The sequence below is a fragment of the Python bivittatus genome, unplaced genomic scaffold (genome assembly GCF_059951505.1).
Source record: "Python bivittatus isolate LINGU-HERP-01145 unplaced genomic scaffold, Pbiv_v1 ctg000590_np1212, whole genome shotgun sequence".
Taxonomy (NCBI): domain Eukaryota; kingdom Metazoa; phylum Chordata; class Lepidosauria; order Squamata; family Pythonidae; genus Python; species Python bivittatus.
The window spans coordinates 22,854,655-22,868,120 of NW_028277086.1; the positions used below are offsets into that span (position 1 = coordinate 22,854,655).

General features: G+C 38.1%; 1 protein-coding gene across 1 annotated transcript in view; it reads right to left on the minus strand.

Annotated features, from left to right (window-relative positions):
* Positions 1-680: 680 nt before the first annotated feature.
* CPQ (carboxypeptidase Q) overlaps positions 681-13,466 on the minus strand; it is a 151,956-nt gene continuing 139,170 nt past the window's right edge. The window contains exon 8 of the mRNA XM_088149100.1: positions 681-1,877. Coding sequence (XP_088005226.1) covers positions 1,717-1,877 — 161 coding nt within the window. The 3' untranslated portion in view covers positions 681-1,716. The remainder of the gene's footprint in view (positions 1,878-13,466) is intronic.

The window sequence follows — 13,466 nt, forward strand, 5'->3', positions numbered from 1 at the left end:
CAAGGAAAAATCAGGCAAAACCTATTCATGCTATGCAAAGGCAATCAGAATAATAATGAATGAATAGGGTTGTCATATTTGAGCTGCCAACATCTGAATGATGACTAGGTGGCAGAAGAGAGTGTTTGTTTTCTCTTTGCTACCATCTTGTGGCTGCCTGGATTCTTGCAGAGCAAATATGGTAACCCTATGAATGAATGAGCTAAAGGAGCCATGTATATATTTTAAAAGACAAAACACACAGGCTGAATATATGCTGGCTCTATGACTACGCTATCCCTGCAGATCCTCAGGATTCCCCCTGAGGAATCCTGAGGTCCCTCACCATGTCTAGGTTCAGGATGCTCCTTACCATCTCATTCTTTCTGAGTGGCTAAACAGCCATTCTTCTTTGTTATTTCCCTCCAGGGCCTACATCAGTTAGTTGTATTCTTGGAAAGGCGGAGTGCACTGGAAATCGATGCCATGTTTTGCAGCATGCCAGAATTCCAAATATTTCCATTTATTAAAACAAATGAACAAAAACAGAAGGAATGGGAACCAAAGGACACACAGGAATTGTGGTAGCGGGATTTACAGCACTACAGTGAAGACCGCAGACATAATATCACTCTCTGGGACCCCATCATCATTTAAACATTATAAATAATAACATGTTCATCTCAATATACACTGTTACAGTGTGGGGGAACCATGTGTTAAGGGATCTTTGTGACATTTAGTGGCTGGGCAAGCATCCAGGCAAGCAAAAAGAAAATAAGGTGCTGAGCCAATGCTCCAACCCCAATTTAGAGTTTATTTAAGTGTGGGAATACAACAGTGAGCAAGAAGAGCCAGCTGGTTCAGTGGACATTCTGTTGATAATCAAATAATTACATATTTCAGAAAGTTTAAATAATAGTATTTGGGCATGAAAACAGGGCTCAAAGTGGGGTTTTGAGTCTATCTGAGAAAGAGATGTGGAACTCAGAGCTAAATCTCTACTTGTTGAGATGATCTCATCATTGAAGAATAGAGCCAGAAGTTCCCTTCATTCTCTTTGTATAGAACCTTCCAGGTAGATTTTTCCTTGGTGCAGCTACTCTAATTTTTGCCTTTGGGCACAGCCAGAGAGTCATGTTAATAAACAATCTTTGTTATGCCAGCATAACATTTGCTGCCCTGACTGCTGAGCCTTGTTCTGCCTCAGTAATGAGGCCGGTAGTGATGCGTTTCTTTACAGGGGATGAATTAAGGAAAGCGATTGGTGGACTGCCCTGGCTTTATTTTCCCTTTCACTGAGCATCCCCCTTCTGCCAGTGGAAAAACAACCACCGATTGCTCTGTCTAATGTGGGGTGAGGCTGGGGGAGGAGGCAGGTTTTGACAGATGGCTAGACTCAGGGGTTCATGCATAACACCAGATTTATTTTAAGCATTTAGCAGAGAAACAGGTACACTTAATAATCAATGGCTGTTATGATATTGCTGAGTAGAGATCAACAGAAACCAAACAAAACACCACAGCACTGAATTTTAATCATCAGAAAGCTATCAAAAAAGAAGGTATTAGCTCCACAATTCAAAATAAGTATATCTAATAAAAAGACATGCTCTGAGTTGAATAAAAAAAAGTTTAGCTTTAGGAAGAAACCTAGAGTTTCATCACAGGGCTAGATCCCATCTACTCCTGGTCTGTGCTAAAACAATCAATACTTTTTCTTGATTTATTTTTGAATTACACTGGTATCTTCTCCTCCATATCAGCAATCACATAAGACACAACAGTCCAAAGAGCAGCACAGAGATTCATCTTGGCTGGATCCTGAACCGTCATTGTGTCGCCTTGGGAATGATGAAACCAGAAGTATTTAGTGATGTCGTTGCTCAAGCTGGCACCTGTGGAAAACAACGCAATGGCATTTCCTTGTCATGTGAATGTTAGAAATTTAAAAAGAGTCTTTTAGGTTGGGTTTCGTTAACTCTGATATGTTAGATCTATAAACTGATGGTTTGAGGAAAGACATAGAAGCACAGAAGGAGATAACCCCTAGATACCTTCTCTGAGGTTGAAAACAGGAGAGGAAGGAATCCAGTGTTAATTCTCCCTCTCAGCCTCTATAGTTTTCTGAGGTCAGGAAATTATCTGATCCTAAATCAGAGCTATGTTGGGAACAGATTAGAATTAGAAGGGTTCTATGCCTCCCAGGCCTTTTCCATTACTCCTGATCTACTGGGAAATTTAGACCAGCTATTTTGTTGTCTAAACCAGTGTTTCTCAACCACAGCAACTTTAAACATGCTGGCTGGGGAATTCTGGGGGATGAAGTCCACACATCTTAAAATTGCTGAGGTTGAGAAACACCAGTCTAAACTATTTTCTTCCCACTGCTTGGAATGGGAGGAGACCTTAAGAAGCAGAAGTCCCACAGGACGATGGGTGGGTTGTAAACCTATGGTTATGATTGCCCTCCTTTCTATAGAATGCATGAAATGATTTTAAGTCACCCTGCTTGTTTTCCCACTGCTGAATGACTTCCATAATGTGTATCAATCTTGCAAGAGTAAATGCAAATGCAAATGCTGGCTAATTATTTTTAAAATATTGATGATTCTATTTATCATTTTACTATTCCTCGTAGCCTTATTTTAGGGAAGATGGTTTTCAGGAGTGTGAGGCCTTGAGACATGTTCTGAAGTTAAACCCCTTCCTAACTGGAGAGTTTGCCATCTGTGCTTGGTAACATAAAGCACGTCACAGATCCTGTCTTTCGTCTAATTGGGGTGGGGTTGGGAGGGGGTGATGGAGGCAACAAAGAGAAGAGAGGAAGTCTGGGCTGAAGGGGAACCACTGCAGTCATATGGATGTAAATATCATTTCAATTCCTTAGAATTAAGTAGAGGAAATCACATAAGGGTCTGTTTAGATGTGGCATATGAAGAGGCGGAGGATTTCTGGGAGAGAGAAGTCTCTCCTGGAACTTTGCCAATTGATTCCAAAGGATTACATTTGCATTAATGAGATTTTCAAGAACTACAGTTTGCATGAGGGGAAAGACTCTCCTCTCTCAGTCTACATTATTGGCAACTTCTTACAAAAATACAACATTCAAACCAAGCATCCTGAAACTGAATTGCTTTAACTGTTATTTGGTGCAGTCCTGTAATTGTGGATTTTTTTTAAAGCTCCTCTTCCCTAAAAAAACTAGGACGCAGCATAATCTCACTATCAATGTCAGAGTTGTTCCGATAATCAAAATGATGATGGGGCTGTATCAAATAACATTTTACAACCACAATGTATTCAGTGAATTTATTGGGGGTGGTTACAATGGATGATCCCATTAGAAGCTTTAACAGATTTAAATTTAAAACTGAAATTGACAAAGGGTGGATTCCCAAGCACTGCTGATAGTTTTTGCTCTCTCATGGGTGTTTGTGGAGGGGTGAGGTGGGGGTGCTTAAGAAAATCAAGATGCCAGGGCCTTGATCGCACAGCTGTGGCCACCATCTTGACCTTTTTGACCTCTCTGTAAAGGAACAGGGGCACCATTTCACTTCATAAGGTTATTCCAAAGTCACACCTGTGAAGCCCAGGGCCTGCCACCATGAGATAATGCCTGGTATGTCATTATCATCTTTTTAAGCCCCTACGCATAAACCAGCAGTTAGTTGTCCTTCAAATTTTGCAGGGCAGTTTACCAGTAAGAAACCAAAACAAAATAAACAAATAGGCCCATAACATATATTAGTAAAAATAATGGAACTGTTCGGAAAACTGCATATACACACACACACAAAAAGTGCATACAATTTTATTGCAAGTATTTTAACCCCCCCCCCCAAAACCCACCCCAAAACCCACCTCAAGTGAATACAGTTATGCAACAAATCCAATTCAAGGAGGGAAAATTGAGAGGAACCAAAACTGGCATATTCACAAAAATGAGAAATTGAGAGAAATAAAACTGACAGATTCATTCATTCCTAGAAATTTGAATCCCAGCCAAAGTGCTTAATTTTTGCTTTACCCTGATGCTAAACCTTGTTCCCCTGAAATAAATGAAAATATACATTTGGCTTTGAGTTGCTTAATAACATCCTGGTTAAATTGAAACCATTATTTGCTGCTACCCAAGAAATTCTTGGCATGTGTCATGAATGATATTGTGGTCTAGGGCAAAATCGCATAAGCTTCCAAGAGTTTACTGGGAGCTTAATGATTCCATAGCTCAGAGCATCTGCAAAACTGGGAAATATGACACAAATCAGCTCCAAAAAGATGTTGCAGTGAAGAAAATTGACAGAAACCCTGAGATAGTGCCTAAAATATCTATTTAAGTAGAAGAAGAGTTTCAACCAGATGCCACGTGATCAGTATCATGCTTCTGTGTACGGACAATGTTCAAACCAATGCACAATAATAATTACATTTATTGGTTATTTGGCATCTAAATATCGCACTGCATTTCTCTTTTAGTGTTCTAGTATATTGAAATACGGGGTGAAGGATTGCATTCATTCATGCCTATTATACATCATCCTAACAGCCAAGTAGAGGATGGGTGGTCTCAAAACCTGTATTTCAAGTAAATTTAAAGGAAAATAGAAGAGGAAAGAGGAAGGAAAGCAAGTATTAAAATAGCCGGAGCTTCACTGGGTAGTGGATGGAACCATGGAGATCTTCCCAGGGGCCCCTGGCCAATGGCGGATGCCAGATGAGAAAGTGCTCCCTTTCAGCTCTCTGCTCCTAGGGTATCTGACATTTAGAGCGGAGTGCTCTTTCCTTTTTAATTACAATCAAGGTATATATTATAAGCTACCTCCTCCTCAATAAGAGAGGCTTGAAAAGGAAGAGTCATTGACAGTGCTAGAGGATATATTTAGCAGGCTTCTAAAGTGCAAGGGCTTGCTTGCTTTTCTCTCCATTATCTTTTACTTGTGGGTTAAAATAGTTCGGCGTTGAAGGCACAGGATTCAGAGGCAGGCATTAAAGCCAGGGAGGCAGAGAGAAAACCTACATCCATTACTGCAATCTTCCTCAACCTGGACACTTCCAGGTGTGTTGGCACTGAAGCTCCCAGAGTTCCCAGTTAGCATTTCCAGCCTCCAATGGTTAATTCTGACATCATATCACAAACTCCTGTTTCTGATTTTTACATAGAGCCTAACAAGGCAACCTACAAATAAAAATATTGTAATAAAACAACACATGATTATCATGGAGAATAACTAGAGTGTCGTGGAGAAAATCTATCTATGTGGTTGCTAAGAGTTGTCACCAACCTGATGGTACATAATCAGTCAATAAAAAGAAGGAAGGAAGGATCATAAAATGTGGGAAGGAATTGGTTGAAAAATCTGAATTTGCATTATCCGCTGCTTTCATAGAATTAGGGAAGCAAGCTGTTTTGAATCTTTGAGGAGCATGGAAGTTTGGAGAGAGGTTTGGGTGTTATTGACATTGTAGTAAGTAGATGACTAAGCAGCTTCATTTTAAATTGGTTTTGGTGTTTAAAAAGCCAAGCCATGCCTCACCTTTCCAAGGACCATTTGCAGCTCCAAAGTGCTTGACAGGATCTACAGAGCCAAGTGATAGCTTAAAATATAATAAACAAATAAAAACCATCATGCAGGAGGCCTCACCACTGCATAATAATCTTACTACTTTCTCCCTAGTAGTACCTACATTTTGGCCTTCTGTGGGCTTTACAACAGTACATAGGAGCCAATTATACACACTACCCTACAGTCTGAGATTCAGCTGGAATAAAATGTTTTATGAATATGTTTATTTCTTTAGTTAAAACATTGTTACTGAACAAGTCCAAAATTCTTTTGTCTCCACCAACAAGAGCTAAGTTATCTTCAGCACAATTAGGTATTCAGAATCTTTTTTCTGCTCCACATTCAATTTTGTCTCTTCTAGTAAATGGTTTAATAACCAAAAGGAGGCAGATCTGTGGCTGGTACCTGGAAAGGTAGATACTAGAAACCTTCATGAATTACTGACTTTGTGCTATTCAAGATAGTTTCTGTTTCTTTAAACTCAACAAATGTACTTCCTCTGTTGTTGTTGCTGTGTTATAATCGATCTTCAATAATATTTCAATAGATTAAGAAAAATGTTCAGCATTTTCTAAAATTTTCTAAAAGAAATTTTAAAAAGTATTTTGGTGACTGGGGATTATGCTAAATATTTTTAAGAAGGCATTGATCACAATGCAATGTCAGCAAAATTAGTATTTTCTGGTTCCCCACCACCACTGCTTGGGTATCTCTGTGTTAACAACACTATGTTATAAGCCTATTTTGGAGCTTACAGTACAATTGTCATATAGGTTTCTCTTAAACTGATGGGAAGCTTTTTGGCAACTTTGCTGCAAACGGTAGTCAGAGGTGCCCACCGCATCTTAGGAGAAAGCACCTCAAGACCAGAGGCAATTCTTTTCTGGTGCTCTGGTTACTGCTAAATATGCCCTCAGAAAAGGAATGAATCTTCATTGAGACTTCCTGGCTGTCAGAAATTACCAGATGTTTCCTCTGGATCCATCATGGAGGGCCAGATTAGATGAGACATTATATGCATTGTTGAAATTAAGGTGTGGATTTCTACTCCGCCCTCCCTTTTAAAGTTACAACCTCAAGACGTGCATATGTATAGCGGTAGTAGTACTAGTGATAGTGTGGAATCACTACCAATGTTGTTATACGCATTATATTGCTTTGTCATCTTTTTCACTGAGTCCCTGCCCTGATGAACATATATTTATTTTTTAAAAAGATTTATATGGCTGCCCATCTTGTAAAACACAACTCTGGGTGGCTCACAACGATAAACTTTGCTCTCTCCCAGTTGTTTTGCTCCTTGAGATGGAAGCTGCTGTACACACAAATGGTAATTCCTTCCAGAGTAAACTAAGAGGGGTGTGTGTGTGTGTGTGTGTGTGTATTTTCATGGAAACTGACATGAGGGGGAAGAGTAACACTTTTTTCTGCAAGCACTACTTCTCGCACCAAAAGCAAACTAAGAGCATGGTCTTTGCAGTCATATACTTAATATATCTTGGTCCTTAGTTTCATTACCAAAGATGGTGTGGATCTTAGATTCATTACCAAAGACCTGATGTAGAATAAACCCTGAATGAAAGTTGATTTTAAAAGTTGTGCCCCCCCTTTTTTTAAAGACAAAATTTGTGTGGAGAGCATGTGTTATTTCAATTTTTCGCTTCAGATGCTGCAACATCGAGACCTGGCATCATTCCTTGAGATTACGTGAGCCAATCAGTGCCTTCAGCAACAGACAATATGCTGAGAATTTTGTCAGAATGATCAAGAAGTTAATGCAGTTCCAGTACCATTAACTCTGTCACTGAACCTCCACACTGGAAATTACTGAGTAAAGTAAATGGTGCTTGAGTTACCCTGCTAGAGACCTTGAAATAGTTTCCGGCACTGAGTTTATAAATAACACCAGAAGTCCTGCTGTTTTACCTCCTGAATCACTCTTCTCTAAAGCTTTTAAAATTCAAGATTTAAACAAAATGGAGAAAGGAAAGCACTCATTCAGCTGCCTTGCGGTTAATTAAATGAGGATTGCCAACGAGAATGACAAAGGGAGGAAAATAGGTTGTGAGTCCAACTTCCCTTCTGTTTAATCCATTTTATATTCATTTGTATTGATGCAGTAAATAGGCTAAATTATAGCTCAGATTATCACAGTTACTTTGGAGCACATTAACCTTTCGCTTCTGTGCCATGGAACCATTGCGGCAGCCGGAGATAAAAACTAGGCCTATCTACCACTGGTGTGAAAGCAGGCCTCCGTAAAGCAAGGGGTTTCACTCTGCAGCACAAATGTGGACAGGAATCTAAAATAACTTATCCTAAAGTGCTCCCAAGTTAGTCAAAACAAATGTAGGCTTTGTTTTATAAGAGCACCCTGGTGGCTTTCCCCACTCCAGTTCTTCCAGGCATTCTAGACAAAGGCTTTCTACTATTAAACAGCATGGATTACCCACAGCCAAGCTACTGGAATTCAGAGATTGACACAATGGTTAGGTTTTTCTTCCATTCCATGATCTCTGTTTTTCATCCCAGAGCCCAGAAAAAGTCTTAGGAAACAGTCAGTTATCAAGATCATACAATATGCTAGAATTTTTCTCCTTCTTGTACTAGACATTGACTCACCCGTGGCTGCTTCAGTACATTCAAAAATTCTCTCCCCATCTGGACTGACATACAGTACTGTACAATAATGGCAGGATTTTATCATTTCATATATAGATAAGTTATCGTAATATATCACCTATATAACTGGAAGTTTAAATGGATAACAGATGGCCATCATTTGAAATTCCAATGATTTAAAGCAAAACTGTATTTTAATTTCAGTACTGAATTTAGTCTATCCTGTATAGCATGTAAACAACTGAAAAATTATATTAGATAAGATGGCAATTATACTTAGGCAATTTCACTGGTATCCAAACAAGCTAGGTGATATCTCCTGTATGCTGATATGTAAAGGACATATTAGAGTTGAAAGAAATGGATTCGCTTCACCTGACAACACATCCCAGATTTCTAATTTATGAATAATAAGCCTTGATACTTGGAGAAGAAATAAGAATGGACAGATCAGTCACTGTATCACTTTTATATATATTAATTCTTAGTTTATTTGCCCCATTCCTGCACAAATCTGTAAGGTTCTGATTTTTTTTGCATCCTGCAAGAAAATTCATGTTTCATTTCACGTTTCATTTCATATTTAAATAGCTTCTTGTAAAATATTTGTTTATAAATAACTTTTATCTTGTACGTATGTATTTAAATGTATTATACCTTCCCACTCTCATAGACTCTGGGCCGCTTACAAATAAAAACAATAAAAGCTGTTAAAAACATACAACCCCATAAGCAGCCTAGACTAAAACAATCAAATAATAAATTCAACCAAACCAGGGGTCCCATATACATATAAAGTATATTGTAATGTATGATTGTAAGCACAGTGCACTGAACATTTCAGAAAATCAATCCATAAATTTAGAGGCTGGATCAGGTGATCTGTACCAGCAATGAGACAAATAAAAATCTTCATGAATCTCTACAAGGAAACAGCAGACAATGAAGGATTCACTGATACTTCAGAAATGAATAAGAAAGAAAACTTCACTGAAGTATTAAGGTAATGCAGGGATTAAGGGTCACTGTGTGACCAGATATTGCAGAAGCCTCCTAGCATCCTTCATCACCTGGTACACTAATAGGGTTGTTAAAAGAGTTGCAATTCAACAAAGTGGGAAGGATGTCACACTTATTATAAATAACTATTAGCCAAAGGTAATCTGGTAGGCTATATAACTGACTGATATTTGGATCTGGGTCTCCCTGTTCCTTATACAACCTTTGAACCACTGTGCCACACTGTTTCTCATTTAACTCTTACATCATTCCCACCATCATTTCATGACCTTATATTGCACATATAACAGGTTCTAACTTGATGTTTGCAAGTACAACCTACCAGTGAGAAGACAATGAGAAGATAAACATATAAGGCTTGCTGACCTGAATTTAGGAGACATTAGTAGATGCTTGACAAGGCACAACTAAGTGGGACTTTTCACTGTGAGGTTGAAATGAAACCACTTAAAGCAATTGATTGCCTTCTGTCACCCTGAGAGTGTGTTCCCCTCTTATATCCACTGCAGTTTATATTCAGCATTTCCCATATCTCCCATATATTTACATCACCTTGCTCAGGCTTTGGTGCTAGGTAATATTTGGCTGTTGTCATAAGCTGCATTCCTGTCTTGGGAAACTTCAGCCCTAATATATCTTCCGCAGCCCCAGTTACTGAGCCTAGTGAAAGATGTGAATGGGTGTGGGCCATGCAGACATGCATGGCCAAGCCTGATGTCCAGTAGAAGTGATATCATCAGCCCACGAATGCATAACTCTCCATCAGTCAGAATTCCAGCTCCATGCCACTCAATCTACTCTGCTTGTCTTTGGTCAACTGATGTTTAATTTAATTTGCACCTTCTGACACTATTTACCATACTACGTCCTGCTGGCCATTCACTGTGGATATGATTTGATTCTTATTATTTATAGTTTATGCTGAACACATTGATCCTTAGTCAGTCAGCTGCTGCCAAAACTTTGTGTCAGAATTCCCGGGATCTGACATTTCTATGTCTCTCAGTCTTGTTCTCCTTGATTCACATGCCACTTACTTCTGGAATTTGATTTAAGCATCTTAGTTCTTTGAACTGCTATATTCATTGCTTAGCATGTTTGTAGGGTGGTGAGACTTTTGCCATTCCTTTCCTTTCATGATCCAGATGCAGTCCCTAAAATTTCCCAACATCTTGAAAGCTTCCTTCTGTTTTCAGGTAAAGTCTATTTAGAACTGAGCTTAACTCCTGCAGACACATCCATGTGGTCTTCTTGGCAACAATATGGAAGTACTATTGCTTGTCTTCAAGATGCTCAATTTCCCAGTCTGGTCTAGAACTCTGGTAATTCTTGGTGGTATCTCAGCTGAGGATTAACCAGGTCTGACTGTATTTAGCTTTTCAAGATTAGCCAGGGCCAGTAAAACATGCAAGTTTTACTTAACCAATAAAAAGAGGTTTTTTTTAAAAAAAATAGAATTTTAGATTATATCCTTTTCAACAAGAAATAATATTTTAGAAATGACCTCATTGCATTCATGTTGTTGGAGATGCAGTGAACGTATTGCTTTATTTAAATATATTGTTCCATTTCATTAAGAAGCAATTACATGCATTAACTCAACTTTGAGATTTAGTATTTTCAGATGCTTATCTTCAATCTCTATCACATGGGAGTTGACTTCTGGACAAAGAAAATGGACTTAGAATCAAAAGACTTACTGTTTGGCATGGAAAGACAAACACATGGCTCTAACTATTCAGTAGTTCGCAGAACTGATTAATCTAGATCAGCTAAGGCCACATCAAATTTATGCTGGAAATGTGAACAACACGAAGGCACATTTTATCATGTTTGGTGGATGTGTAAAAAAGCTAAAAAATTCTGGATTTAAATATACACACTGATTCCAAGGGTTTTAAAGATTGATATATAATTGAGACCAGAGGTTTTTCTTTTGGGATTGATGGACAAACAGTTGGAAAAAAGTCAGGGAACTTTGTTTTTGTATACGATAACTGCAGCAAGATTATTGCATGCACAAAGATGGAAAGATTCGGCACTACCCACAATGGAGGAATGGCTGGTGAAGAACTTGCCGAGATGGCTAAATTAATGTCCTTGATCAGAGAAAAGACAATATCTACATTTATGGCTGATTGGAAAACGTTTATAGACTTTTTGTATGAAATGGGGGGGAAAATGCACTTAGGACTTGTGATTTTGATGATTAGAAAAAAATTAGATAATAGAAAAAAAAGAGCTTTTTTTGTAATCCTAGGGTAAGGCATAATTTTGTAATCATATTTATATTTGTTGCAAAGGAAATCGGACGCTTCTTCTTTCTATTTCTTTTCATTCTTTCTTCCTGCACTTTTTTCTTTCTCTTTCTTCCTTTGTTCTCTTTCTTCTGTATTAGTGTTATTTTTTATGTTCTCTTTAAAACTTTTCATAAAAATTTATATTAAAAAATAGATCAGCTATAGATGACTATAATGAATCATGTTTCAGTTTATATATGTATATGTCTGTTTGTCTTTAAATATACGTCTTGTATATTTTTGTCCCTTTTTCCAGCATTTTTTTGTTTTATACTATTGTGTTTTTTCCTTTGTTTTTTGTATAACAACAACAACAACAAAACAAGAACAGCAAGCCAGGCTTCTTCTGGTTTAGAACTCATTTTTCTCCAAAACTGTGTGTGCAAAAATGGTCTGTTCCAAATTTTTTTATTTTGTTCTGTGGAATAAAAGACTGAATTTCCTTTTAGAAAAAGCCTGGACCTCAGCATTTTATAGAATCTATTTAGAGAATGCACGGCTGGAAGGGATCCAGTACTGCAATGTCATAACAATAAACCAATAGATGGAGCATTTTGTCACAGATAAAACTTCATGAACGTTATTTCTCAGTTCCCTTTGGGGAAAAAAAGAGAGAATCTTTTGAATCTCTTTGAATCTATTCGCTCTTCTTTTGGGGGTTATTTTTGTTTGCTAATGTTCTGTTTACTCAGGAAGTCCCAGCAAAGACTGTCAAAACTAAACGAGGAAATTTGCTGCGTGACAATTACTAATTTCCTGCAGCCTGCTTTACATAATTGTACTCAACTAAATACAAACTTGTATTAAATTGGTTCACTGACGATTTGGCAGCTTAAGGACAACATAATAATCAAATTAATCAGCTGCAATTGTTAGTTTGTAGACCTTTTCTCACCAAAGGCAAATGTTTGCAGGTTTTCTTTAATGCCAGTAACAGTCTTTACTGTAAAGTCCAGTGGAAGAGAACTATCGTAATTCACTACAAGAGAATTCATGGCAGAATTCTATCTACATACCTAAGGAAGACTAGTAAATTAAGCAATCCTTGTATTGACCACAATAAAATAAATTATAAAAGGAAGTTGACCTTTATATCTAGTCTCTGTTCCCTACTCCTCTAGTGGGCTTCAGACAGATGTATTTTTAAAAGACTCAAGATGCTGTGAATACATTTTGACGTTACTTTTCAATATATGTTTGACTCTAGCATAGCAGTGGATAGAAAAGGTTGGAGATATAGTCGCATCTAACCCCACCACCCACCTCAGGTCTTTGTAACTCAGTCTCTGCACAGTTCTTGCATCTACTGTTGGAGAATGACACAACCCATAGTGAGATATGAAGAGCAGAAGCGAGTGATGGAACAGAAAGAAGTTTCTTTCAGAAGCCTTCCTTCTTGCCCCTAGTAGTACTGCTGCTTACAACATGTGCATTTCCTTTGGTTTGGGTGGGTGGGGGGAGATAATGCCAACTGTGGCTATACATCTTCCTAGCTCAAACAAGAAAATTTCAAACTTTCAAAGGTTATGTTCACAGGGTTCAGATACATACAAACAAAACAACTTAACATACATTCTTCTAATGAAAACAAGATGTGCGTCTGTGGGTGTCTCTGTGGCAAAAAAGATTTAACATTGGTTGTTAGTTCTCTAAGGGCTAAGCAATTAAAACAGCTCTCTCGGTAACTCAATAGCGTATAGTTTGTCAGATGCCCAAATTCTTGTCATCTGCGTGGTTTAGTGGAGATTGGGTGGCTCATGGAAGCTGATGAAATGCTAAAGAAAATATGCCAATCTTTCTGTAGTATTTCCAGGAATTAAATCCCCAATTTCTGCTTCCAGAGCTTTGGACTTTCAGTTTGTGGTGGGGACTTGAGATAATAGAGTTCTGGATATCGACTGGGAAATGTGGGTTAAAATGTTTAGTCAGTCAGTTTATCCCTAATAAGGACAATAGAAGTGATTCAGTCATGCACTAC